Here is a 27,395-nt window from a genome sequence, read left to right as displayed (position 1 = left end):
AGTCACTATAGCAGATGGCTCTATTCCTTAACTTTTTCTGATTTCATCCAGCTTAATTATTTTATTATTTTTTGCAGGCTATTTTCATTGCCACAATTTTATGAAAATTAAAGTTTGAACTTTTGATTATGTCGAAGAGACTTTCTAATTCTCGAGTTACAACAGAATCTACAAAGCAAAAGCATGTTTCGATGTCCATAATACAAAAAGTGGAACTGCTGCAAAAAAACGGATAAAGGAACATCCGTTTCAAAATTATGTGAGAAGTATGGCATTGGTAAGTCAACTGTATACAAGGTGTGACTGAGACACACAAACACACACAATAAATCATTACTTAAAGAATCAGTTCTCTGTGACATTTTATCACCTTTAAAGTAGTTCCCTTCAGCATTCACAGTTGCCAGTGCTGGTAAAAGTTCTGGAACTAAGTTTTTTGGAAGGCCCTTCAGGAGCTTCTCCATTTTTAACTGAACCTCTTCAGCTGAGGAAAAATGGGTTCCCTTTAAGTAAGATTCAACTTTAAGAAATAAAAAAAGTCCCTTGGAGCCAAATCAGGTGAATAAGAAGGATGCTCCATCACAGTAATGTTTTTTCTGGCCAAACTCTGCTTGACAGATAGGGTCGAGTGAGTGGGTGCATTGTCCTGGTACAACATCCATCCATCACTCCCACAACTGTGGCCTTTTTTTCCCTAATTTTTTCACAAAGTCTTTTTAGTACTTCAATGTAGTGGTATTGATTAATAGTCTGACCACTGGGAACCCATTCAATCATGATGAATGCCCAAGTGGGCACCCAGCACATTCATCATCTTCCACACTGTACCTTCCCCCTGAAAAACCTGTGCCATTCAAGCACACGTGCATGAGATAAAAGTTTCATCTTTATAAGCTTCTGTTAACATTTGAAATGTTTCCTCCATGGCTGATTTCTTGTTTCACAAGAAACTTGATGTTTATTCGCTGTTTGGTTTTTACATTAGACATTTTTCCGGCAGAATGTAGTTGCATGTACTCACTCAATGATGCAATACTCCCCACTGGCATGGTTGATTACGCCGAAACTGGCCGCATGGATAGAGGAGGTATGTGGCACGACATCACAAAACAGTTGTTGTCAACGCCAGTCTGTTTTCAAGCTACACACTTAGTCTCATTTTTTTTTTGTCACACCTTGTATGACATAAGAAAACAGAAAAAGGAACTTTCTGAATTTTTTGTGGATTCCGACACCCTACTCACAGTGAACAACAGAAAAATGATTCATTATTCTAAAAGTGACGATTATGACAAAGTAAAATTGAGTGGGTCAAACAGTGTTGCAGTGAGAGCATGCCACTGACGGGCCCAATGCTAATAGCTCTAGCGAAAACATTTCATGAAGAATGAATTTAATAACTGAGTGCACTTACTTGACAGGTTGGTTAACCAAATTTAAAGTTGCCATGGTATAAGGCAATTACAAATTTTAGGTGAAAAAGCTTCAGCTGATACTGAAGCTGCTGAATTAAATGCAGATGAATTCAATTAGCTTATTAATAGTGAAAAGTTATCTCCAGAACTAATATATAATGCTGGAGTTAAACTAGTCTTTTCTGGCAATATGTATCACGAAATACCCCTTGGCAACCTCTACGAAAAGGCTCGGTGTCAAAGATGTAAACTTTTCATTATTGGGGGGGGTGAAAAAAAAAAAAAGACCTCGAGCACTTAGAGGAGTAATGATTTTCTCCATTACACATCGTGCAAATAAATGAAAATGGAATACACAAACATTAATGAATGACTAGTTTGAAAATCATTTCATACTCAAGCTCTGGCAACATTTGAATTCGGTTGTTTTACCCGATGACACAAAAATTGTCCTAATTGTAGACAACCGTTTGGCTCACACTTCACTTAAAAGTTTTAGTGAAAGATAATGTATCTGTATCATTCTTTCCTCCAAATTGTATGTCCATTACTCATCCTATGGATACTGGAATAGAGTGTGTGCTGAAATGCAAATATAAAGTAGCATTTTTTAAATCCATATTAAATACCTCGAATAATGGCAAGACTACTCAAGAATTTTTGAAATATTTTAGCATAAAATCTGCTGAGTGGAGCATTATGAGACTGTGAGAGGATGTGTCTTTGAAAAATGCTTGGCATAATTTATAGCCAGCTACCATATTTCATGGTGAGGATGATGAAGATGATAGCTGCGAATCTGAAAGTTTTTGGATATCGCAAACCAAAGGTAAAATTTTCCAATTAATGGATTTTGTCCAGAAATGTAGAAAAGCATTAACAAATGAAGATAAAAGAAGATTTTTCATTGTGATGACAGAGTCCTTATCATCAGTCATTTAAGAGACCGTGAAATCTGTTGTATGGTTCTAGATCCAGAAAAAACTGCTACTGATAGTGAAGAAAGTGACAGAGAGGTTATTGAAAATGAAAAAAATTTGACTGACACGTTTGTTGGTATTCTCAAAAAAAATTTTTTTTTTTTTTTGAAATTTTGATACCCCTTAGATCATAAATGATTCATTATTTCATATTTTTAATTTTATAATTTCTACATGCCGTCTTACTAGATTTAAAATTATGATCTAATATTTGTAAAAATCCCAAATCTGGAATCGCTGAATTCCTGAGGAGTCTGGATCTTGGACTTTGAACTGTATTAAGAAAAAAAAAAAAAAAAAAAAAAAAGAAAGAAAGAAAGAGAGGTAACTTAAAAGAGGCTCGGTAGCGTGTGTATGTGGGGGGGGGGGAGCACTTCCCTATACGATCTAAACAACAAGTGAAGCCTCAAGACACATTTATTTGGAGCAGAATATTGCTCATACCAGTTTTCTTTTGTTGCAGTAACAGTGGAGAAGGGAGAAAGAATTACATTCCAAGGAATTCAGAGCAGTTAAAATACCAAATCACTCTTAATTTTCTCAATTTCTTTCTTAATCCTTAATTTTCTGATCTGAAATAGCTTATTATTTTGTTCAATCTATTATTATTAATCTTATCAAAATCACAGTTTAACCTTCCAGCGCACGTGCTTGGCAATTTTACATGAGCAGGCATGTGACGTATTTTTTACGACATGCGTTATTTACCGTTTTTGGCACGAAAAACGACAGAAATGAGTAAATACTGATAATAAATTAGTTAAGAAATAAAATATTAATCTTATTATTGCAAAATACAAATGATATCACATTCAAATATAAGTCAATTATTTTTAAGTTCTTATGTTAGTGAGATGGAAATGCAATGATGTATTTCATTATAGAAAATTTTAAACTTATTATTTAATAATTATATTTTAAAATCAAAGCTATTTTTAAAATTCATCAAAGACAAATATAGACAATAAAAAGGGAAAAGACCTTGGTAGGAAAAAACGTAAGTTTAGCATTACTTACTTCTGCAAGGAAATTTACTTCTTACTGGTTATAAAAACGCACTTTAAACTAATTTTAATGTTTTTATTTATCTCTAAAAAATAGAAATAAAAGAAAATAAGAAATGGAAATCACTATTGTTCTCCCAAAGGTTTCCTTGTCTTCCTTTTCTTTATCAGATAATTCTTGAAGAATCTGAGCAAAATCAGCTAGTTGCACATATATTTTTGCCATGAAAACCGATATAAAATTTACAGAGCCAAATGTATTCAAATTAAAAAATAATACACGGCAATTAATAACACAGAATTACAAAATATTTGAGAAAAAAAAATTTTAAGAATTTTAAAACACGACCACGGGCGTGTTGTAACTTTTATGAAAAAGCTGCCACATAGCACAAAAGCCCAGTTTAAAAAAAAAAAAATGTCAAATGACTTCCTGTTGGCACATTTCATGATGTGGGGAAGGGTAGAAAGGAGGAATAGAAATTACCTTCAGACGTCTCAGCTTTGATATGCGAAAAATGTGCATAAAAAACTGAATTTGTCATAAATTTTGCACATATGCGCGTGCTGGAAGGTTAAGCTAATGATAACGTTTCTTTCCCAAAACGCTATATATCACTCAATCAGTCAATGAATATTAGAATTTTGAGCACTCTAATAAATAAAAATATAAAGCAGCTTTTTAAAAACTAATGCAGTACGAAGATCACCCAAGAATTCTAGAAATATTTGCATATAAAAACTGATATGTAAGATCCTGACAAGACCTGTCTCCAGATACTTTTAAAAATACCTGAAATGATATATAGCCAGCTATCAAATTTCATGATAATGATTAACTCCTTAGCAAGCTCTTGAGTGGTTGCATACTGATCTTCTTCCACAAGTTCTTGCAGACGCATCTCATCAACATCAGTAGGCCAACTTCAGCGCTCTACTTCTTGAATGTCATAGTCCCTCTCCTTTTTTTTTAACTTTTGACACCAGACCTTTACAGTGTCACATGATACAATGTTAGTACCGAAAGCTATACATAAGATCATAATCCTTGTTTTTGAACTTTTGGTACCAAATCTTCACAGTGTCATATGATACAACATTAGTACTTAAAGCTATACACAGGATTTGACAACATTCTGCAGCTGACTTTTTGCAACAGAACTGGAAGTAAATGATGGTTCTAATCTGGTAGTGTGATAGTTACATTTCAGACACTTTGTACTTAATGACAACCATATTATTTTTACAAATATCACAACACAGTGTTCTAAAGCAAGTCTTTTTTCAAATGCCAAAAATTATTTGACAAAATACGAGTAAACACACCAACACAAACTGTTTGCACTGACGATATTTGTGGTGGTGGGAGACTCGTTAAAACCCGATATATATGCGCACACACATACAGAAAAAATGAAGCGTCTAAAGCTGAACATTTTCAATACACACAAACTATGTTTTGGGCTTTTTTCCTGGTAATAACTATTTTATAACCATCACTCTTGCTGTAATGATTTTTTTTAACTCCAATGAATTTCATTATTTGGGATCTGGACCATTTTATCATTATAGACATTAAACATTATATCCACAATTGGCTGAATGCTTTGTGTACAATGGTGCAACATCATGCGAAATGGGAACCTCCTGCCAAAATTTAGACTTTTATTTAGTTGAATTCATGTCGTATTACTTATGTTTCAAAGAAGAAATGCTACTTGCCATTTTAACAAATTTCACAACACAGTGTTTTAAAGCTTTTCAGATACATTTCATGCCAATTAAATGCCCTTTTTAATTTCATGCCTGTTATTAATCGTGCATGATTATCTTTAGTGCAAAGTTTATTAATCCCTGTTATTTTCCTTTATTAAAAAGCAATAAATACAACCAACTTTTTCTGTATTTGTTTTAATTTCATGTCTTGTTTTTTTTAAAAAACGATTTTCAAGGATGAAGAAAACACAAATTGGAAGGAAAAAATACCAACAGAAATTTAGATCATGGGGGGGGGGGGTGAGAAAATAAATAATAAAAATGACAAGTAATTTTTTTTTGGGGGGAGGCACTTAGTTTCAAGCCAAAGATGCAGGGAAAGTAATAAGCCAAAATGCACCAATATAATGCTGAAAGTGTATGGCATGGTTTTAATGGAAAAGTATCAAATACGTATAGATGAGATTAATATAGAAAAGTATAGTTATGGTAAATACCTCTCTAACTAAAAGATCTGGATCTTCTTGAGTAAAACTATCAAGTTCAGCATCTAAGTCCAATTCTAAAACATCATCATCTTCTAAATTGCTAAAACGAATTAAAATATTAATCACATTAACTGAATTACAAATATTAAATTTTTTGATGCAGAAACAAATGTATAAGCACTTTTTAGATTTCATAAACACAAATGCAAAGTTCTCAGTAAGAATTCTGCAAGAAATCATGACAGAAAAAAATCAGCATGTTTTGCATAATCTATGCTTTTAGCTTGCTTGACCATAGATAAGTAACTGCATTAAATTACTTATGTAACATTTTTGTAAAAGTCCCCAAACATAAATTTCAAAATATATGGTTTCAAAACATCTACCTTTCTCATATTATTAGATTAAATGTTATTAAAAGACTTAGTTTTTTATCTACTTAATACAGTTTGAAGTTGTAAAAAATTATAATTAAAATCAAGCCATTTAAATTATATTAACTATTCAGTATTGGAAGTTTAAACACAAACTTGGTTTAAAACTATTCCCATTAAAAAGCCCGTAAACATTTTATTTTACATATATGTATGAATTAGCATAAAAATATTTGACTTCTTTTATTAAATAAAAATAATAGTTTTTGTTACCAATTCATAAAACTAAACATTTATTGGACAATAACATAATTCCACTCAAAAAGAGTCTCAACTGGAAAAACTTAATTTATTTCTGCATTTCTAAAATGAAGTGATACGAGGAGAATGATCAAAACAGTAACATATATATATATTAAAGCTTATAATCTGTATTTTATAAAATTTCATCACAAACAATAGATTTTAATCCACTTGCAGACAATAACATACACAAAAAGAAAAATGAGAAATTTTGCAATGTACCAATACACAGAAACATGTTTTATTTATGATATGTATGCTATAAAATAATACTTATTGCAAAATATGAGACCAGGTAAAATCACTTTAAATTATTAGCTAAGGCTAGCTATACTAATTAATATATTTTTATAATAATGGACTAAAATGAGAATTTCTTCATTGTGAATTAGCATCAGCCTCTGTTTGTCCTGATTATAAGGTGATACTACTCAGAAGGCTAGATTGCTGAGTATTTTACCTTATTGCTCGTTTACAAACATGCAAGTGTGAAGAATATTATAGGGTCCCCCCTTCCTCAAATTTTGCATACAACTCAGATCTTAAATCTGCTTCAGTTCTAAATCATTTGTTATGAAAGCACCAGTTGAGTGTTGTAAGAGCTTATATTTAAGTATATGTTCATTCAGTGCTGCTAAATGGTCAGTGTAAAACATGTTTTATTGCATCTTTTTCCAAATTTGTGTTTAGTTTGTGGATAGTATTGATAAGTATGATAGTTTGTGGAACATAAATTAATAAAACTGATAGATAAGAGAAACACAAATTAATTAATAAGATTGATAGTTTGGGGAAAATCAATGTATTTATAAGATTGACAGATTGTAAAACATAAATCAAATTGTTATGATTTGTTGACAGAAATGCTTTTTCTGTTATCATTGATATATAACATTCATTTTAGCCACAATGGTCATAAAAGAAGCATTTGAAGATATTTTGCATTTTTCAGTATTTTGGATGTCTTGGCAAATAATGCCTATTTAATATTCTTAATTATAATGCAGTGATTTTAGTCTCATGTGATTGATAGCCTTCTATTTAGTAGCTTGTTTATTTTTGTATTCAGCATATATTTTAATTCTATTAAATTCATTCTTCAATGACCCATAATAATGGACTAATATTTAAAAAAATAAGAAAATGCATTAAATTTATAAGCCATGATAATGATCAAAAGAAAATGCTTAAGACACAATAGAATCATACACTATATAAAGAGGATTAAACCAAATTTAATTTTGTGTGTTCCAATATTTCTTCTGTGCCTCAATGTACCGTATGCTGGGCGAAGTAAAGTAAGTACCAAGTAAAATATATCAATACCTTTCTACCAAGTAGTTTTCATATAAAGATTAGAATTTCAACTATTAAGCTTCTATGAATTCAAATTTAAATGTGAAGTTGTTTCATGAGATTATCCACACTGATAAAGTTGATTACAAGATTATCTAGAAGAGAAAAAAATTTGACTGGATTCAAAATCCTTTAGCATCTTCCCTGTGAGAGAAAAGGAAAAGTTACTAGACTTAAAAAGTGATTGTACCCTAGAAGCTGAGTTTAAGGACATTCCGTTAACTCCCTTCTGGGTAACTACACGAAAGAAGTTTATACCCATTTGCAAAAAAGCTATTAATATTCTTTAATGATTTGGTACAAAATATATGAGTGAACAAATTTATCACAAAATATATGAGTGAAATGTTTTTATATTTATAATGTTTTATGTGCCTTGCTCATTAATAGCACATAACTGTTTTGATCATAGACCCAAATATAAAAAGCAGCATTCACAGAAACAAACTCCATGGTCTTACTGAAAAAAGGGTTTAATACATGTATTAACTGCAGTGAAATACTGCAGATATTTATATTAATACTTAAAATGTTTATTTTGTCATTAACAATGGATTAAGGGCTTTTCATTTACTGCATCCTTGTCTAAAGTGGATATCTATATGGAAATTTTATGCATTATACAGCATAAATTTTTGGAAGAAATCAAGGATCATATTAATTTAATCCCTAATATGTGGAAGAAGAACTCTTAGTTGAAACTCTCTTCATAACAGAAAGATGTTCCTTTATGGTGAGTCTTGAAATTATTTATGCTTGTGAGGCATACTGTGGTGTAAAAAGGTTGGGAAGTACTGAATTATAAGTTATAGATATTATCAATTTCAGAAAGCAATTCTTTCTACCCCTCATACAATCTTACACTGGAGTTTTAACAACAATGTCAGAGTCTAAATTGCTTCCAGAGACTGCCTGATTTTAAATATGCCACCATCCTTTTATTCCTGTCAGATTGTCTGTCGTCATACTTCTAAAAAAATGACATTCCATCTCAGAGATTCTTCCAAATGACACATTAGTACTGTAAAAATCTTTTATCATAAAGAAATGCAATAGCATAAATAGTAGTGTATTTTGTGTGTCGCAACTGCCCTACCAGCATTCAAAACCAGATTTATAAAATTTGCTTGCATAATGATAACTATATGTTTGCCTTTTAGGTTAGGTTATTTGAATATGGCAAAGCCAGAGCGTATCAGCCTAAGAGGAAGTATGGACTTTATTAAAGGACATTCTGACGGAAACTAGCTTGTATTTACATTACACATAGGAAAAAACCACACATACTCAAAATAAAAAAAAAAAAAAAAAAAAAAAAAAAAAAATTAAAATTAAAAAATTTAAAAAAATGCAGGTAGCCTAGTCACCTAGGTTTGAAACCAAGCTAAGTGGAAATAACTACACTCAGTGGTTTTAACCTCTGATTAGCAGGTTTGTCTTCTACTCCTTTTACAAAAAATCTGATGTGTACACCACATGACTTCCTTGTATGGAATATTAAATTATATGCATTTTTTCTTGCATTTCATTTAAACTTATTGGATTGAATTAAATCTACTTCGCCGACAGTGCATAAACCACAATAGAATAAATGCATTCTTTAAAATTCACTCTAGTATTTGTTTACCATAGCGACACTCCGGCGCTAGATTCACTTAAGAGTATTAATAATTATATAACAGTTAACTTATATAATAATTATATAACGGAAACTAAGTTAACTGTTATATAATCCAATAATTATATCAGAGTTAACTTATATATTTCATTCATATTATAACTCATAATGCACAAAATTTATATCATTCAATAAATAGAATTATCTAATCGTTGCCTAATGTTCTATTCAAATACTATAATAAAGCTAGAATGATGTATAAAAGAAATTAAGCAAACAAAACAAAAAAGAAACAGTTTTTCACAGATGATTGAGTTATCGTTTAATTAATTCAGTTCTCACTTCGCGAGAAGGCAAAAATAAATAAAAACTCAAAATATCTACATTAAAAATTACGAAGTAAATCTTAAACACTTATTTCCTTGAAAAAATTCCAGAAAGAATTAAGCACAATTTAATTGGCAATAATAAATGAATGCGTTATCTTTGTTGTTGCGAAGCTAAGTTTCTCTAGATTGGCAACAAATCCACTAGTCTCCTGTTTCAAATGTAAACATCAATGGCCGCCATAAAAAAAAAGGCTTAGCGGCACTTAGATAACTTTAAAATTGTTGATAATTCTAAAAATATTGCACACAGATTTACTAAAGGCATAAAAACCTTAACCGGAAGATAAAATCAACATAATACAATCATTTTTAAAGCAAAAAATGTATAATTTACAAACATATAAGGGTAAAGAAACTGAGATCACTGAGCAGGGTAACAGAGTAGATATATATATAAATATATTTATATATGTTTGGTGCAGCCGATTGCAACCAAAATACGAGGTGCACATCTACATGTTATAGCAGTCCTATATACAAAATTTCAATGTTCTGAGGCTACTCGTTTTTGAGTTATGCGAGATACGTACGTACATACGCCATGAAAAATTCTCTTCAGAATTAATTTTAAAGCAGTCTTATAATTTTTTTTGAAGGAAAAGAGTATTTTATTCTGTCCTTACGTACAGATATCATGCAAAAACATCATTAAATTGCATTCGATAGCGGTCAAAATGGATATTTTCGTTGAAATATACTGCCTAAAACTTTTCGCGATTATAATACTTCCTTTTTACTTCGTACAAGGAAGTAAAAATAAACAAGATTGAGCAGTTACTTTGTATTATGTGCAAGAAGATAATTGTGTTCTCAGTATATTAGTTAAACTTTCTTCCATGTCATTTTGTTATTTTTTAGTGGTAGTCTCTCCAATATAAATATGATCCTCATAACATTATTTCCTTTTTCAGCATGGGAGAAAAACTGCATCTCCCCCCCCCCCACATAAAACCATTGTGACTGCTTTGTTGTAAAGGAAAACTTGCTCAAGGTATCACAAACTTTTTGTGCACTCTTTCACTCTGAAAACAGCCAGAATGTTTTAGAACCTCCTGAATTATTTATTGCTAATCAGAAATAGTGGTAGCATTCTTAAAGAAAATATAGAACACAATAATCTTCTAAATAAAACATAAATATCTTTAAAAATCTTATCATAAATATATATTCTTGTTCACTTATTTGATTCTTACCTTAGTTTGTCAGATGCTTCAATATCAGCAACTTCATATAATTCTGCATTGTTTTCACCAATATCTACAGGATTGCCATCTTCATCAATGTACTCTAATTCTTGTTCTAGTAAAAGATAATTCGGGATAAGAACTGAATTCTAATTATGACAGATAAAATTTATTCTTTAATTTAATATAATACTTTAAAAAGCATCTTTTAAATGACTAAAGAAAATAAAACCTTTCAAAGGAATTTACATTTTTATACTAACATTATATTTGATCTGTTACTAAATACCTGTCAGACGTAATTAATAGTTATGCTTAAAAAAAAAAAAAAAAAAAAAGGCAACGTTTCTGTTCCCCCCACTTCCTTCAAGTAGATTTCTCCTGCATAACAGAAATTGCCTTCATTGGACATATAAGGTAATCAACTCACTTTTTTTTAAATAAATGAAATATATATACTTTAATCTTCCTTTCATTCATTATAAAAAACATGATTTACGAATTATTGATTTATTACAATGTATTAATTATTCATTCATAATGATAATTTATTTATTAATTTCTAAAGATTTATATGAAATATTAGCATTTTTAGTAAAGATTTTTAAAACAAATTTTAAAATACCATAGCTGCCAAGCCCAGAATATGAAAAACGGGAGTATGTGGGAGGTGTGCAGTGGCACCATTTCAAAAGAACTCCAAAATGATCTAAATTCATTTTAGAGCACATGTATCCCCTCAGAAAATTCCAAATCTTGTAATTAAAAGTAAATCTCATTTACCTGACTGGTCTTTCTATTGACACTGGCACTGCTCTGAAGTCAATCATGAGTCATTATACGCTACGATGTATAATTATGCCAGAAAATTTATTACATTTCATTTTACAGGAAGAAACTTGAAGATTTCAGTGACAAATTGCATCACTATGAAAATAATCGTGGATAACGGTTATAGTAAAAGATAGGAAGTTAGTTGCTCAGCGATAAAAGCTCTCACTGCAGTTGCATTTTTCAAGATGACTGCCTCTAACTTACAGACTATAAAATCAAACAATAACAGCTAAACTCCAAAGTCAAAAACAGGATGGAGATGGATGAGGAATGGCCTGCCACCTGACGGCAAGAATGGTTCATCCTCCCACCTTTAATTTTGGTCTTGAAATCAAACATAAAGGAAAAGGGGAAACATTAATAATCTTGTTATAATAAATAAACAAGAATGGGAAGTAAACAAAATAATCAATGAGTTCATAAGTTCAGTCTAGTTGAATCTTAACGAGTTAGCTCTTTCTAGTAACTCACAGTTGCTGATTAAATCTCGTAGCGGAGTTGGTCTTCTTGACAGCACGGGGATCCGTACTCATAGATAAATCAATCATCAGGCCATCTCTTCAAAGTTGTTCAAGGAGGTATCTCTTCAAAGTTGTTCAAGGTGGTACCTTCATTCCAAGTAAAGCATATTTCGTTTGGATGTTATAACTTTCCTCAGCAGAAATATCCAGAGTATATAGTCTTTGTCCTAAGATGTAAAATTCATCTTCCATCTTAATTTTAGCTACTGTAACTACTCCATCTTCAACAGGGTACATTCCACAATCCTAGCTAAAGACCAACTGATTCTTCTTTGGTTATCATGATCTAACAGAAAAATATATGCTACAGTAATTTTTTTTTGTTGCTAAGTTTCCCTGAAGCACGGTAAAAGTTTTGGAGGTTGGAAATGAATCTGTATATCCACAATTTAAAAAATTACATCTGATGCTTTAATTCTTAAAGTAAGAAGAAAATATCTTTCACAAAACTTTTCCATGTTTTCTATGATCAGGGCAGAAATGATTGATTTCTTATTTTTCAAGTTCATGATTTGCATTTTAGGGCAGAGCTTGTGCTATGGCCATTCACTGATGGAGGTCTTCAAAAAATCATGACCCTCCCACAAGATTTGAGTAGAACTTCAACTAAGTCATCACGTAATTTTTGGTTTTTTTCAGCTTCAGTATCAAATTTTGCATGTAAATCTTTATATAATTTCTCCAAAACTTTTACAGCATAGCAATAAGCTTCGTTTGCATTGTTTTCAAAATGGAATTTTTGTTCTCACGTTTCGATATCTGATACTGAAGATTGCATTTAGTTTCTGACTCAGTTCTCTCCAAATTATTTTAAACAACTTGTAAATTAGACATCATTCCTGATTGATGCTGCTGTTCCCTCGCACCAGATGCTGTTTTGCACTTCTCAGTAATTCACATTCAGTTTTTAAGATTGAAATAGTTACTTCAGATTTTCCAACTTTTTTTTTTTTTTTTTTTAAAGCTACCATTAGATCCTGTCTTAAACTGTTTATTGTTTGTTGGGGCTGGTATTATCATTATGCTGATGATTCTTTCCTTTAAATGAGACATATTTTTACTTATAAAAGTTTCCAAATTGGACTACAAAATATGTACCCTCTCTTCAGAGTACTCATTCTGTAAAGCAAACCTGGAACTCTGAACACTTAAGACTGAAACTTTATCCATAACTATGTTTAAAATATCACCCATTTTCTCCTCTTAAAATAATGGTACTTCAGTTCTTGTTTCTAAAACTCTCTTCTGGCTCAGAAATCCTTTATCTTCTCATTTTCCTTGAGCATAAATCAGTTTCTCCATCATCTATCTATATACATATATTTACCTACCTACCTATATATATATATAAGAAAAATAAAGAATATGTAAAAGATTAAATTAGCAGCATAAATTAATTTCCCTTCTCTATTCTAAAAATAGCAACATCTATTTGCACTGCGTCATTTTGAGAAAAATCTTTCATATGACTCTTACGTAATTCTGGTGATGTAAATTGAACTAAAACTCAAGCAAAAAATAATAATTTTACAGCAATATTAACTGTTCAATCAGAAAGCTTTGAGAACCAAAACTAATTGAATTTGACTTCAGATTTCATCCTGAACATTACGCACTTTCTTTCTACGCTTTGCCTTAGCTGGACTGCAGTCTGTCTGCTGCTACTTTCTTGCTACAAAATTATCAAAGATGTAAGCCCTTTGGAACAGGCACATTTAATGTGCCGACTTGTGTGCAACCGCTACATGTTGCTTAAAATAAAAGTGAAGATTTAATCTGTTTTCGCCTCCAATTTCCTGGTCATTGCTTCCGAGACTGAATATATTACAATTGAGTCATTATGGATCATCTACGCCATCCAAATACCTATGTCATCCAGCAAGTTGGAGCGCAATGGAAACAGTAGGGGGTTTGCACACCCTTTTCGAGTTTCCTCGTCCCCAAGGAAGACAGCTTTGTACCAGGTCTGCTTTTTAAATTTTTTTCTCTTAAACGCTTTTCTAGGTCTTGGCAAGACCCATGCTACTAGTCGTCTTATATATTATTTTTTCCTTTTTGATTTAAATATAATTTACGGTACCTTTACAAAGTTTCAATTCTTTAAGCTCACAGGTCCAACCCATAAGTTCTTATTTGTTGACTAATAGCATATCGCTATTTATTTTTTCTGTACATCGGAATTGCCTTTTCATTATTTACACCTTAATGTGTCAATATATGCGGACGCGTCGGGAAATTGGAACAGAGAATTGAGACTAAGGTTTTTGATATAGTTTATTTAAGTCATTAAAAATTTTTGTAGCACAAAGTTTCAATTGTCTGTTTCGGCAGAACGCGTAATGGAGTTAGCTTGGTTCGAAATTCATTTTAAAAATTTCCTTTGACAAGCCAAAATGAACTTTGAATTGGACTAATTAACCATTTACCGCTTCTTAATTTTAATATTTTTTTATATTTTACCTTGATCAATTGATTAGTATTTTACTGTGTTTTAAAATCTACTTTATTCATTTAGCATTATTTTACCTCATTCAATTGATTTGTTTTTTTACTGTGTTAAAAATTACTTAGTTAGTTTAGCATATAGCTTACTTTTTATTAATTTTACTTGTAAATATTCAAATATTGTATTTTTCTCCTCTTTCACACTTTTCATAGCAACTAAATATGCTTATGTTGAAGTTTTCACGGAACCACAGTTTTTGGTAACTTTTTGCCGTGCGCACTAAAATTTATCTTCTATTTTCCTTAATTTTGCAGCACAATGCACAAAATTTTGACCAAAATTGGTCTTTTTTCACTTGTTCTTACAACTTAACTTTAAATTATCTATATACACTCATGTCCAAAATTATCTTTACATACCCAAAAATGATGATATTCAATGAAATATCGAATCAATGTGATCCGTATTTGCAGGGAATGTGTGAAAACCAAGCCTAATTAGCATTATCCAATCAAAAGTAATCAAACGGTTTGTGATATGCAAATCTAGGCGTTACGTCATCCAAGGGTGAATTAAGCGCTTTGCGCAAACTGAATATTTGAGTGAATTTCTGCAACATAGCGTTTGATTTCAGTGTGTAGGGACTCAAAGCGGTTTGTTATGGCTTCGAAGTATCATTTGGAAGAATCTGTAAAGTGGCGAATTATCGGCTGTTTAGAAGCAGGGCAGTCAATCATGGAAACAGCCACATGTCTGAATATTTCAAGACAGACAGTCTCTAAGCTATGGAAACAGTTTCAAAATGATGGAAGTGTTGTAAGGAGGCCTGGACAAGGTCGGAAACGAATGACAACTGCTTCTGAAGATCGGTATCTGGCATTAACTGCCCGTCGTAACAGAAAGGCTACTGCTCGCCAGTTAAGTTCAGAGCTTGCAGCCGCCACTGGAACTGTTGCATCACGGCAAACAATATACAGAAGGCTTAATGAAAAAGGCCTTTATGCCAGAAAGCCAAGGGTATGTGTTTTACTGTCTTCACAGAAAAAGAGGGATCGCTTTAATTGGTGTAAAGAACATCAGAACTGGACTGAACATCAATGGTCCCATGTTCTCTTTACTGATGAGTCGCGGTTTAGTTTAACTGGTGATTCTAAACGTGTTTACATCTGGAGGGAGTCAGGAACACGAAATGATCCCTCGAACATTGTGGGAACGTGACCGTTTCGGTAGTGGAGGTGTGATGGTATGGGGTGGAATAATGATCGATGGACGTACGCCCCTACACGTGTTCAGCAGCGGATCTGTGACAGGCCAGATATATCGAGATGAGGTCTTAGATCCTTATGTAAGACTTTTCAGGGGTGCATATGGACCTGACTTTTTATTTATGGATGATAATGCCCGTCCACATCGAGCAAACCTCGTTGATGAATTCCTTAAAAGTGAAGACATTAAGCGAATACCTTGGCCACCAAACTCTCCTGACCTTAACCCGATAGAGAACTTATGAGACTGCCTTGGAAGAGCAATTGCACGTATACATCCTCCTCCTAGAGATGAAAATGTTTTGAAGACGGCATTGCTGGAAGAGTGGATATTAATTCCCCAAACTGTGGTTAACAACGTTATTTCCAGCCTTAAAACACGTTGTGATATGTGTGTACAAGTCAGGGAAGATCATATTCCATATTAAATTTGTAAGACTTAATTCTTTTTCTGAATCATTCCTTTTTTTCTTAAATCTCTTTGTCACACTTTATTACCATTTTTATTGTTTCATACTACAATTTTATATCATATGAGGTGATCTTCAATTTTTTCTTTTGCATTTATGTGTCATCATGTTATGTATGATTCCACGAAAATTCATTAAATTATAAGTCATAGTCTCTGAGAAATCCGTGAATTTATGCATGTAAACATAATTTTGGACATGAGTGTATATAAAACTGATATTGTGTAATTCATTCCACATATTCATAGCTCTAACAAACACTTTTTCCCTTTGATGTTTTGGGTTGTTTTTAGCTTTATGATAGCTGTATTTGTTTTGTAGTGCACAGCACATTCCTCTCCTTCCCAAATGTAAAAAGGTTTTCAGAAACTGAAATGTATCAAGAGGGAACAAAGTAATTTATAAATAAAATGAGGGGTTGCTCAGGGGATAGTAATTTAGGAATACAGGGACTTTACGCGAAACTGTCAAAGAGAAACGATCCGAATGTAAGAGACTCACTTATATATATCATTTTTAGGCTGTCAATTCGATTCATCCTTGAAATTATGCTAACATTTATATACAAGCTTATGCAGTGTCCCACACTTTTAATTTTATCTTTGCAAACCCACAAATGGAATAATAATAATAAAAACCTTTTACTCTTAGTTCACTTAATCAAAGCTATACTCTTCCATAATCGACTATGACTTTTTCTCACTATGACTGCATGTGCAAACTCTTCTGCTCAATCACTTTTAAATTTACATCATTAGAAAACTTGTGAGCCCTATCAATTCATGTTTGAAGGTTGCCATGAAATAATAAAATGATAAACAAATATAATTTTTGTCCAAAATACTTGCATTTCAAGATGTGTAGGCCTATTTGGTTACAGGACAGCAGACAAAGACTATCTGCCTAATGTAAGAAATGCCTCAGCAGAAGACTTTCTACAGGAACTGCCTCATATTCCTATTATGCATGGGGAAAACCCTGAAATTCAGCCTGTTCACCTGGTTCAGGGTGAACTACCATTATTCAACTGTCTTAATACTTGGTCACTGGTGGGAGGGTCTATCTCAAAATGTTAGTACAGTGCAAAGTCTTTAATCCGGACATCCATAATCCGGAATGATCTATAATCCGGACCTCAAAGCTACAAACTTTCTGTACATGCGTAGCTTTTACGCATGTGCATAATACGTTTACGCATGCACATTTAATGTATAACGGACAGTATAAGCTAGGCTAAAATTACCTAATTATCTATTTCAGTTAATGTTGCAGACTGCATTGTTCCTTAATCTTCTAATTGGAGCCGGCTTATTATTTTTTGCAGACTGTTAGAGCAATTTTATAAAAAGTAAGCTTGAACTTTTGATTATGTCAAAAAGAGTTTCCGATTCTGGAGCTACCAAAAGATCTACGAAGCGAAAGCATGTTTCGATGTCCATCAAACAAAAAGTGGAATTGCTGCAAAAAATGGTTAAAAGGCATGAAGAAAGTGACAGAGAGGTTAGTGAAAACGAAAAAATTTCGATTGACAAGTTAGTCGGTATTCTCGACACAGCAATTGCAGGACTTGAACAGCGGAACTGAACAAGAAATTATGTCTGCTTATAGAATTAAAGAGAAAGTATTAGCACATAAAACGAAGCAATTTAAACAACTTACATTGAAAGAAATGTTTAATAAAGTAAACAAATAAATATATTAAGCTTTTTTTTTTTTTTTTTTTTTTTTTGTAAATTTTGATACCCTTTAGATTATAATTGCTCTTTGCTTCATAAATTACGGTTTCATATTTTTAATTTTATAATTTCTGCATGCCATCTTACCACATTTAAATTGATGATCTATAATCCAGAAAAACCCCTAATCCGTAATCGCCGAAGTCTCGACGAGCCTGGATTAAGACTTTGTACTTAAGCTATTGGTCTTAATAATAAGCATTCTGAATTAGTATTTGAAAAATAAGTGTCATGATATGCACACTTAAGCATGCATAATTTTATGTATTACAAAAGTTAATATGAATTAAACATTATTTTCTAAAACTTGATGTTTCAAAAATTCTGCAAAACAAATCAGTTTATAACAATTTAATATAAAAAAAACTGGATACTTCTGAGCTGTCTGGAGCTAGGAACTAACTACAAGAGGTGTCAATATCTAGGAAAAATATGAATTATTATTACTGCACTACACAGTGAAACTTAAGGACAAATCTTTGATAGGGAAGTTGATATCTATTGACTTAATAAGCAGGAAGCTTTGTATACATTGCAGCATTATGCCTAACTCATTAGATATCCCTTTATATTATCAATACCTTTTTAAATGCATATTTAAAAATATTCAGTATTCTTTTTTAAATATTTCACTCTATTGATTAATGCTTTGAGAATTTTTACAGCTTTGACTTTAGAATTTAATAACTAAAGTTACCCTAGCATAATACTTTTTAATTTTTACTATAAAACTGATTTTTGAAGATACTTTCTGAACATTTAAGATGTATTTTGCTTTCGATGGATTGAACTTTTCTGAAGGGATACAAAATTAAAAATACCAATAAAGATTAAAAATTAATGCTACATTTGAAATTAATTAATATGACAATAACATTCTTGGAATACTGCTTCAAGAAAACTTTTTTTTTTCCCCCGTTAGAGTGATTCCTTTAATCTTTATATACCTAGATACAATATTGACAAATAACCCATTACTAGAGAAAATGGTGATATTTAATGATAAAGAATTTGGAAGAAGCATATGAAAATTATTCAAATGGCTTTCACTATCAGTAATTCTACATGTACTCATTTCCAGTTTTCAACTATTGGCATTTTTTTAGCATTTCTGACAGATGAGAAATAATGGTAACCCATGTGAAAGAATGCATATTAATCATAATGTGCAAATTAGCATGTGTTTTAGATTAATCTTTTCAGGTAAAAAAATTGGTCCTCATATGTTCTTTTTATTGTATTCAAGTTCTAATTTTTTTTATACACTTGGTCCTAAAATGAATTATATAATATACATCTGAAGGATTTCCTTGCAGTGGGAGAAGCTATGACAAATTTTCCACAAAATTACAGTACTTTGCCACACAATTATTTAAGAAAACAACTGCTTTGAATCTATTTTTAAAAACAATCATCACAAAATTCCTACCAGAACAAAAGCTCACTTGCAAGTAGATTTTCTTGACTGATTTTTGGGATAAATAGCTAATTGAAACATAAAATTTAGATGTAATAGTATGTATAATAATTTTAGCAGTTACTAGGCATCATTCTTTCTTTTCTTTTCTTTTCTTTTTTTTTTTTTTTTAAGCATAAATAGGTCACCAGTCTGTGGTAAGGTTATGCTAATATCTAAGTACTAAAATCTTCGTATTTTTTGCTTGTATAAAAACACACTAGATATTTCTGTGCTATAGCTATACAAAATTTAAAGCTCATACAAATTCAACATACCAGCTCTTTCACCTTCAGCTTCTTCATCACTCAAGCCCAATAAGGCAACTTCTTGATCTATATCTAAATCATCCAAACCATCATCCTATTAATGAAATGAAATATACAGATAACAGTTTAGTGAAGCCATTACACCCATGAACGTTTATGAAGTCATACATATGATTTAGTTAAAAAAATGTTATCCTTTCAAATATAAAAGAATTTTCTATTATGGAATTTCTATTATTAAATTTTTAATTTATTTCTATTATGGAATTAACTATTTTTTTCCCTATTATACTTTATTTTTCAATACTATTAGAAAAATCTTCTGCCTTACCATTTTTTTACAAGTAATATAAATATGAACTTGTGTACTCCTGAATATGCTTTAATTAACTAAGCAATCAACCAGAACTTTAATTTAAAGTTTTTAATGGTATTTTCAACTTTACTGAATAAAAAACAAACAACAATGAAAAAAAAAAAAAAAAGGGATTTTCCTACAACTAGCATTTCTTCAGTCTTTGTTGCTGAATGTTGGTTTGAAGATTTTTCTGTAGTCTAATAAAAATGGATGTATGGAATGTCTGACATCTTTACACAAACTATGAAACGCCTGTGTTATGTATTACATACATTCTACATTACTTGAGTATATACAGGCATTATACAGAATAACATACACTTTTTATGGACAGCCTGAAAAGACTAATATAAAAATAAAATCATCTAACAGCAGCATGCTTATCTTGCATGGACATTAATCCCCTCTATTTAATTTAAAACAGAATGGGCTAATGTTTATTGTATATATCTACCAAACAGATACTGAAACACTAATGGCAGGGTATTCAGTTTCTCTGACTGTACTGAATACTGAAGGCCATATGGTTTAGCTCATGATGGCAAAAATGTTTCTAACAGAGCCTATTTTATTATGCCTACCACATAGCTGGCAGAGCTAAATTTGTATATTGAATTACTCACTTTTCTACTTTGACAGTTTGCCTTTTGATGCTACAGAAAATATGTCCACAAAATATGTGAAATAATGTCTCTCTCTCTTACTCAGATGTCTACTTTTTCAGTATTTAATGGATTTCTTAGATATCCTAGACAATGTCTAATTGCACAAATTTTCAGAAACATACATTACATTTAAATAAAATGTTTCTAAAGCTAAGGAAAGCTAAGAATTAAAAGTGTTGTCTAAATATTTTCAGTATATGGTAAAAATAAGGTTGGTTTTCAATCAGTTTGCTGAAAAGTCCTGGCCATCTCAGTAACATAACATGAAAGTTTATTTTATGTGAAACAAAAATACTGAAAAAAAAAAAAAAAATTAAGCACCATTTGCATTTATGGCCTACTAACATTTAAGATGATTTCTGATTCTGCCCTGTAAAAAATGGTATATATATATATATATATATATATTGTTACGAAATGTCCAGCTGCAATAAGATAGTTTCCCCACAAAGCAGGTTTAGCGTTGCCAAAATATGGCTAGACTCATGATACTCTCACGATTAACGATCGACTATGAGACACACTGTTCCACGTACTAGCAGGGTTTATACAGTCAAAAGTTGTTAATTCGGACACCCATAATCTGGAATGATCTATAATGTGGACCTCAAAGCTAAAAACTTTCTGCGCATGCGCCGCGTTGGCACATGCGCATAGGCGTTTACGCGTGGGCGTTTTATGTATAACGGATGGTATAAGCTAAAATGATCTATTTCAGTTAATGTTGATGATTGCGCTGTTCCTTAATCTTCAAATTATTTCCAGCTTATTATTTTTTGCAGACTGTAAAAGCAATTTTATAAAAGTAAACTTAAACTTTCGATTATGTCAAATAGAATTTCCGATACAGAAGCTCCCAAAGGATCTACAAAACGAAAGTATGTTCGGATGTCCATCAAACAAAAAGTGGAATTGCTGCAAAAAATGGATAAAGACATGAAGAAGGTGACAGAGAGGTTAGTGAAAACGAAAAAGTTTCGATTGACAAGTTAGTCGGTATTCTCGGCACAGCAATTACGGGACTTGAACAGCGGAACTTTGTAACTGAACAAGAAATTATGTCTGTTTATAGAATTAAAGAGAAAGTATTATCTCGAATTATAAAACGAAGCAACTTAAACAACTTACATTGAAAGAAATGTTTAATAAAGTAAACAAATAAATATTAAGCTTTTTTTTTCTAAATTTTGATACCCTTTAGATCATAACTGTTCTTTATTTCATAAATTACGGTTTCATATTTTTAATTTTAGAATTTCTGCATGCCATCTTACGAGATTTAAACTGATGATCTATAATCCGGAATCACCGAAGTCCCGACGAGTCCGGATTAACGACTTTTGACTGTGCTTTTGGGCTGCCTTCGAGAACATTCTGGACCAAAGAGGTAAGAATTCATTCTAGGATGTTATCCATCCGTCTATGCATATCGCCAATTTTGTCACCACACGAGCAATTTCCTGCCAAATATGGCAACCCTACCTTCCCTTGCCATTTTCTGCCAAAATTAAACCTGCTTTGCAGGGAAGCTATTTTACTGCAGCTGGACATTTCATAAAATATATATAATTACAAAACAATTCTTTTGAGTTTCAATTTCTGGTCTTTGTGAAATATTATCTCTAAATTTCTTACTTTATATGCAGTGGCTCCCAAAAGTGTTTGTACACTTATGATTTTCATTGAAATAAGGCTCTATCCATTAATTAAAAGTAAACTTTCTGAATGAGATTTTAATAATAAGATCTATAATCTATTCGTAACAAAAATATATGAAATATTTTTAAAATATAGCGAAACTTAATTTTTAAGACATTAATAATAAAAAAATGACAAACATTTTATCTCACAAAACACTTCTAAAAACACTTCGTACACTTCTAAAAAATCTTGACATATTAGTAAATATTTTCATTTTTCGTTAAATTAATATTTAGTAGGATATCCTTTAGCATCCACAACAGCTTTTAAGCATCTGGGAATAGATTTTACTAGTTTTTTTGTAAATTCTGTATCAATGTTCATCCATTCTTCCATCATGACTGTTATGAGTTCGCTTTTCGTTTTGATGTCGTGTTTTCGTATTCTAAGCCCAGTTCTTTCCAAATGTGTTCTATGGGGTTTAAATCTGGCGACTGAGGTGGTGTTTTCAAAACCTGTGGACAATTACAGAGATACCACAGGTGAACGTTGAGAGCTGTATGCTTAAGATTGTTATCATGATTAAAAATAAAGTTGTTTCCAATATCCAAATTTTGGGCTGATAATTTTAAATTGTCTCTTAAAATATTTAAATAAAGAGAATGATTCATTATGCCATCAATAAATATCATATTACCTAATCCTGATGCTGCCATGCACTCCCATATAAGAACACCTCCACCGCCATGCTTAACTGTTCCAACTAAGTTCTTAGAATGAAGTTCCTCATTTTTTCTTCTCCATGCAGTTATTCGACCATCGGAACCAAAAATGTTAAATTTGCTTTCGTCAGCAAATAGGACATTACTCCAGTACATTTCGGGTGTATTTATCATTGATTTTGCAAATGAAAGCCTAAGCTTTCTGTTTTTCTCACTAACAAAAATTTTTTTTACGGGCAGAACGCCTTCTCTGAGAACTCGACAAACATTTTCAGGTGAAATTGAAGTAGAAAACTTTGCATTAAATTCTGCAAAAACTTTTACAGCGTTCAAACGTGGGTTTTACACAAATTTTCTAATAATAAATCTCTCATCACGTTTAGTTAACTTTCTCGGTCGACCTTTTCATATCTTGTTCTCAATCCGATTTTCTTCTTTAAAGCCTTTTATCACATACTGCACTGTAGAATGGGATAAATTAACTAATTTAGAGATATTTCGAATTGATTTACCACTACTATGGTAAAAAGATATCAATTTTCAAATGCTGTTTGTAATTTCTTTAAGACTGCGACCGATGTTTCAATAATAAATATAATATTATGAAGTAAGCAATAAAAAATTAACGCAAACGATTTTTTAAATGCCACCACAATGCAAAAATTAAAAAAAGGGGCAAACGATAATTCTAATTTCGATTTTATCCAAAAATATTTCAGTGTACGAAGACTTTTGTGAGATAAAATGTTTGTCATTTTTTTATTATTAATTTCTTAAAAATAAAGTTTTGCTATATTTAAAAAATATTTCATGTAATTTTGTTACAAATAGATTACAGATCTTAGCGCAAGATGTTTTCCAGACCAAAATTAGTTTTTCAAAATTGTAATTACTACCTTGCTTGATATATATATATATATACTCATTAATGTGTGTGTGTGTGTGTATATATATATATATATACACACACATTAGTGAGAATAACATGGTCAGCTGAATAAAAACAGATTGAAACAATTATCAGCAGGAAAATTGATCTCATAGCTTTTTTGAATATAGCTTCTGATAAAATTTGATGGCCTAATAAAATAGTAGAAATTGTCAAAAACTTTTCTACGAAGTAGTTTGAATACTAATTATTTATTAAACAAAGAGGAGTTAGTTCCTTTAAAATTATGTAGGAATGATAGGCATTACTTTGCAAGATCTCTGCCAACTTTCATAACTCAATACATAGTCAACAGCCGGCAGGATAGTACATAAGTACATAAAAAGTTTAATAAATACGAGTTGAAATTACAAATTCATTAAAAATGGTGCCAATCATTCCGGCAATAGAAAATCCTTACTGGAGTTTAAAAGCAATAAAATTGTCACTTCCTTTGTGAACTTTTTACTGCCTAAATGCAGTTAAATATTAAGATAAATTGTGTAATTAAGCATATAGTTCCATAGTATATTTTATTGCACCACTTTGCGAATGTCTTTCAATATTTTAAGTATGCACATCAATTTAACCAGTCCCATAACATTGAAAATACTGAATTACTGCACTTCTCCAGAACAGCCAGCAATTCAATATTCCAGTCTAGAATTTTTTCCCCAAAATGCACGAGAAAAACAGATAAATATCAATTAATTTATCTAGAATGTAAACAGCATATGTAAAAAATGTGTAGTTTGTTTAGCATAAGAAGTGTGGCACCAATTTAAGCAAAAACATATTTTTGAAGAATTTTCCTGATCAAAATAAAAATGGCATTTTAACAATCAAGCCTAGTTGTGGTTTTTCCTTCAGTCATCTTGCACAGCAGCTTGCCTCAACCACGACTGTAGAGCAAATTGATTTCCTCTTCCACAGAAACTACAACATCACGCATACACACTATAGCATTTCTAAACACAGTTTCTGATAAAATTTGAAAATATATCCGTCTTTACACATACTCACTTGGCTTATTGAGAATCAAGTTACGTAGAACCAAAGGGAAGAATTTTGGAGTGTGTTGTGGCATCAAACTTATATATTATTGGCATTAAAACTGCACTATAGGCAAATAAGACGACATCTCATCGAAGCTACATCATGTGAATTTGGTTATGTAGGAATATAGATGGTGGCAGGTTACATATCGTAAGGACTATTTTATTATGGTGCTACTTTGGTAGACAGTTGCATGGATTTTGGCGATTAATACGACTTATGGTAAAACCATTGCTGGATAAGTTATTTATGGTAACCGATACTTTGTTGTCATTTTATTTAAATAATAATGCGTTTTAAATATTATTTACGGCTTCTAAATATTAAAAATCAATTTAATTTTGCATTTTTATTTGAAATAAAAATTTTATTATGATATTTTATGAAATTTTATTTTGTGGATGATGTAATCAATGATGTCACCTTATTTTAAAAGTAATTAGTTTTAATATCTATAAATTTAATCTAATGTTTTAAACATTATTTATGGCTGTTAAATATTAAAATACAATTTAATTTTGCATTTTTAAAAAAATGATTTTTTATGAATGATTATTTAAATAATTTTAATTCTATGCATGATATAATCGGCTCCCTGACTGGTTACTGAATATTTGTGCATTACCGCACCATTTTAAAATTTTATTATACATCTCTTCGAATTCCTCAGATTTCAAAGCAAATGGATATGTCCGTTTCGAAGATGAATGTTGTTATTGGTAATTACCAAGAATTATTGGTATTGGAATAAAAAAATTGCTCTTTCAGACCTTATTTTGGCCAACCTGTCTTTCCTAATCAAAGATTTATTTATAAATTGTAACAAAGAATCAGAGGAAATTTATTTAAAATTTTTGGAGGAAACCTTGCTAATTGCTTCTTCAATGAAGTGCGAGAGATGTGGATGTGAGATGAAGAATTTTTTTTTTTGGTAGTACTTATCAAAATACGACAGGTAAAATACTTTAAAAAAAATGTAAAAACATATTTTTTATTTTACTTTATAATTGTATACTTCAATTTTTATTATAAAATTAATACATTGTTTTCAAAAATTCCTGAGATATTTATTGCCACATATGTTTTAATGTTAAATAATTATATTCTATAGAACTTATTTTAAAGTATTTGGATTTAACTAATATTTTAATTCTTTTAAACGTTGGTATGATGCTTTTAATTCGATATTCAATTTAAGTAATATTTTAATGTAATTAAATGTTGGCGCAATGTTTTTATAGCAGTGTTTTTATTCTATTATATGAAAGTAAGAATTTAACCTTACTTTAGCGTTTTATACTCTTAGTAAATGTATTTATTTACATTTACCAGCCATCTTAAAAAACAACGTTTTCATCAAAAAATTAATCCATTATTTTTAACGATATTTATTTTTTTAAAGTTTCGAATACTTTACTATGCATAAAATACGTAAAAACAGCATTTTTCAAGATGGCTGACGACTACATAAACCGCGCCTACAATTGCGCCAATGTAAATCGCCAAAAATCCGTGCAACCGTCTACCAAAGTAGTACCTTTATTACTGCAGACACACTGATCAACTAAACTCTAACTATCTGAACATTCTAATTTGAAAATCAAATAGCGAAACCAGAATGACTTAGAAAGAAGCTTCTGCTCTCGTTTTACCTCCTTCTTTACAGAAAATATCAGATTTTTTACACTTTGACACATATGGGACAAACATACCTCTTCTAATAAAATACTTGCCTGTTGCTTAGTTACACACACAATGTTGCAATGTGGTATGCAGTAGGAAAAACAAATGCTCAGTAACTGAAGATGTTTATTTATGTATATGGTACAGAATATGATATGGCATGCATATGTGTGTAATAAAAATAAATTTGTAAATATGAGATGTAGAAACGCAGGAATTCTGATGATGAAGCATGCAGATGGTATATTGAAGAGGAAGAATTCTGACTCTGTAGAATGCTAATCCATAATGAATAGGAACCTTGGCAGTCGAGGTAGATTAAATTCCATTTTTATTTAAATTGACATTTGTGGCCACAATTCACTTGGCACTCCAATCGTGCCAATTTAAGAACATTTACATTTTTTAATACTATTGTGATAGGAAAAGAGCACTGCAAAATGAATTGGCATTCAAGAAGCAACAGGGATACAAACAAAGGGTGCATTTATACAATATGGCAACTCACCAAAGAGGAA

At 31.1% G+C, this 27,395-nt stretch overlaps 1 protein-coding gene across 11 annotated transcripts in view; it reads right to left on the bottom strand.

Moving 5' to 3' along the window:
* Window positions 1–27,395, bottom strand: part of LOC118186794 (uncharacterized) — a 131,921-nt gene that overhangs the window by 100,150 nt on the left and 4,376 nt on the right. For all 11 annotated transcript variants that reach the window (XR_015043402.1, XR_015043401.1, XR_015043399.1 and 8 more), the window contains exons 2-4: window positions 19,834–19,918; window positions 10,837–10,942; window positions 5,613–5,703 (exon numbers count right to left, since the gene is read on the bottom strand). Coding sequence is in view for 5 of the 11 variants with exons in the window: in XM_085824938.1 (XP_085681064.1) it covers window positions 5,613–5,703; window positions 10,837–10,942; window positions 19,834–19,918 (282 nt within the window). In the remaining 6 variants the exon portion in view is untranslated. The remainder of the gene's footprint in view (window positions 1–5,612; window positions 5,704–10,836; window positions 10,943–19,833; window positions 19,919–27,395) is intronic.

This window comes from Stegodyphus dumicola, chromosome 10 (genome assembly GCF_044657685.1).
Source record: "Stegodyphus dumicola isolate Sdum_Otavi_A_Nest chromosome 10, ASM4465768v1".
NCBI lineage: Eukaryota > Metazoa > Arthropoda > Arachnida > Araneae > Eresidae > Stegodyphus > Stegodyphus dumicola.
Note: the sequence above shows the minus strand (reverse complement) of the source record. Positions and strands in the feature narration are given on the sequence as shown.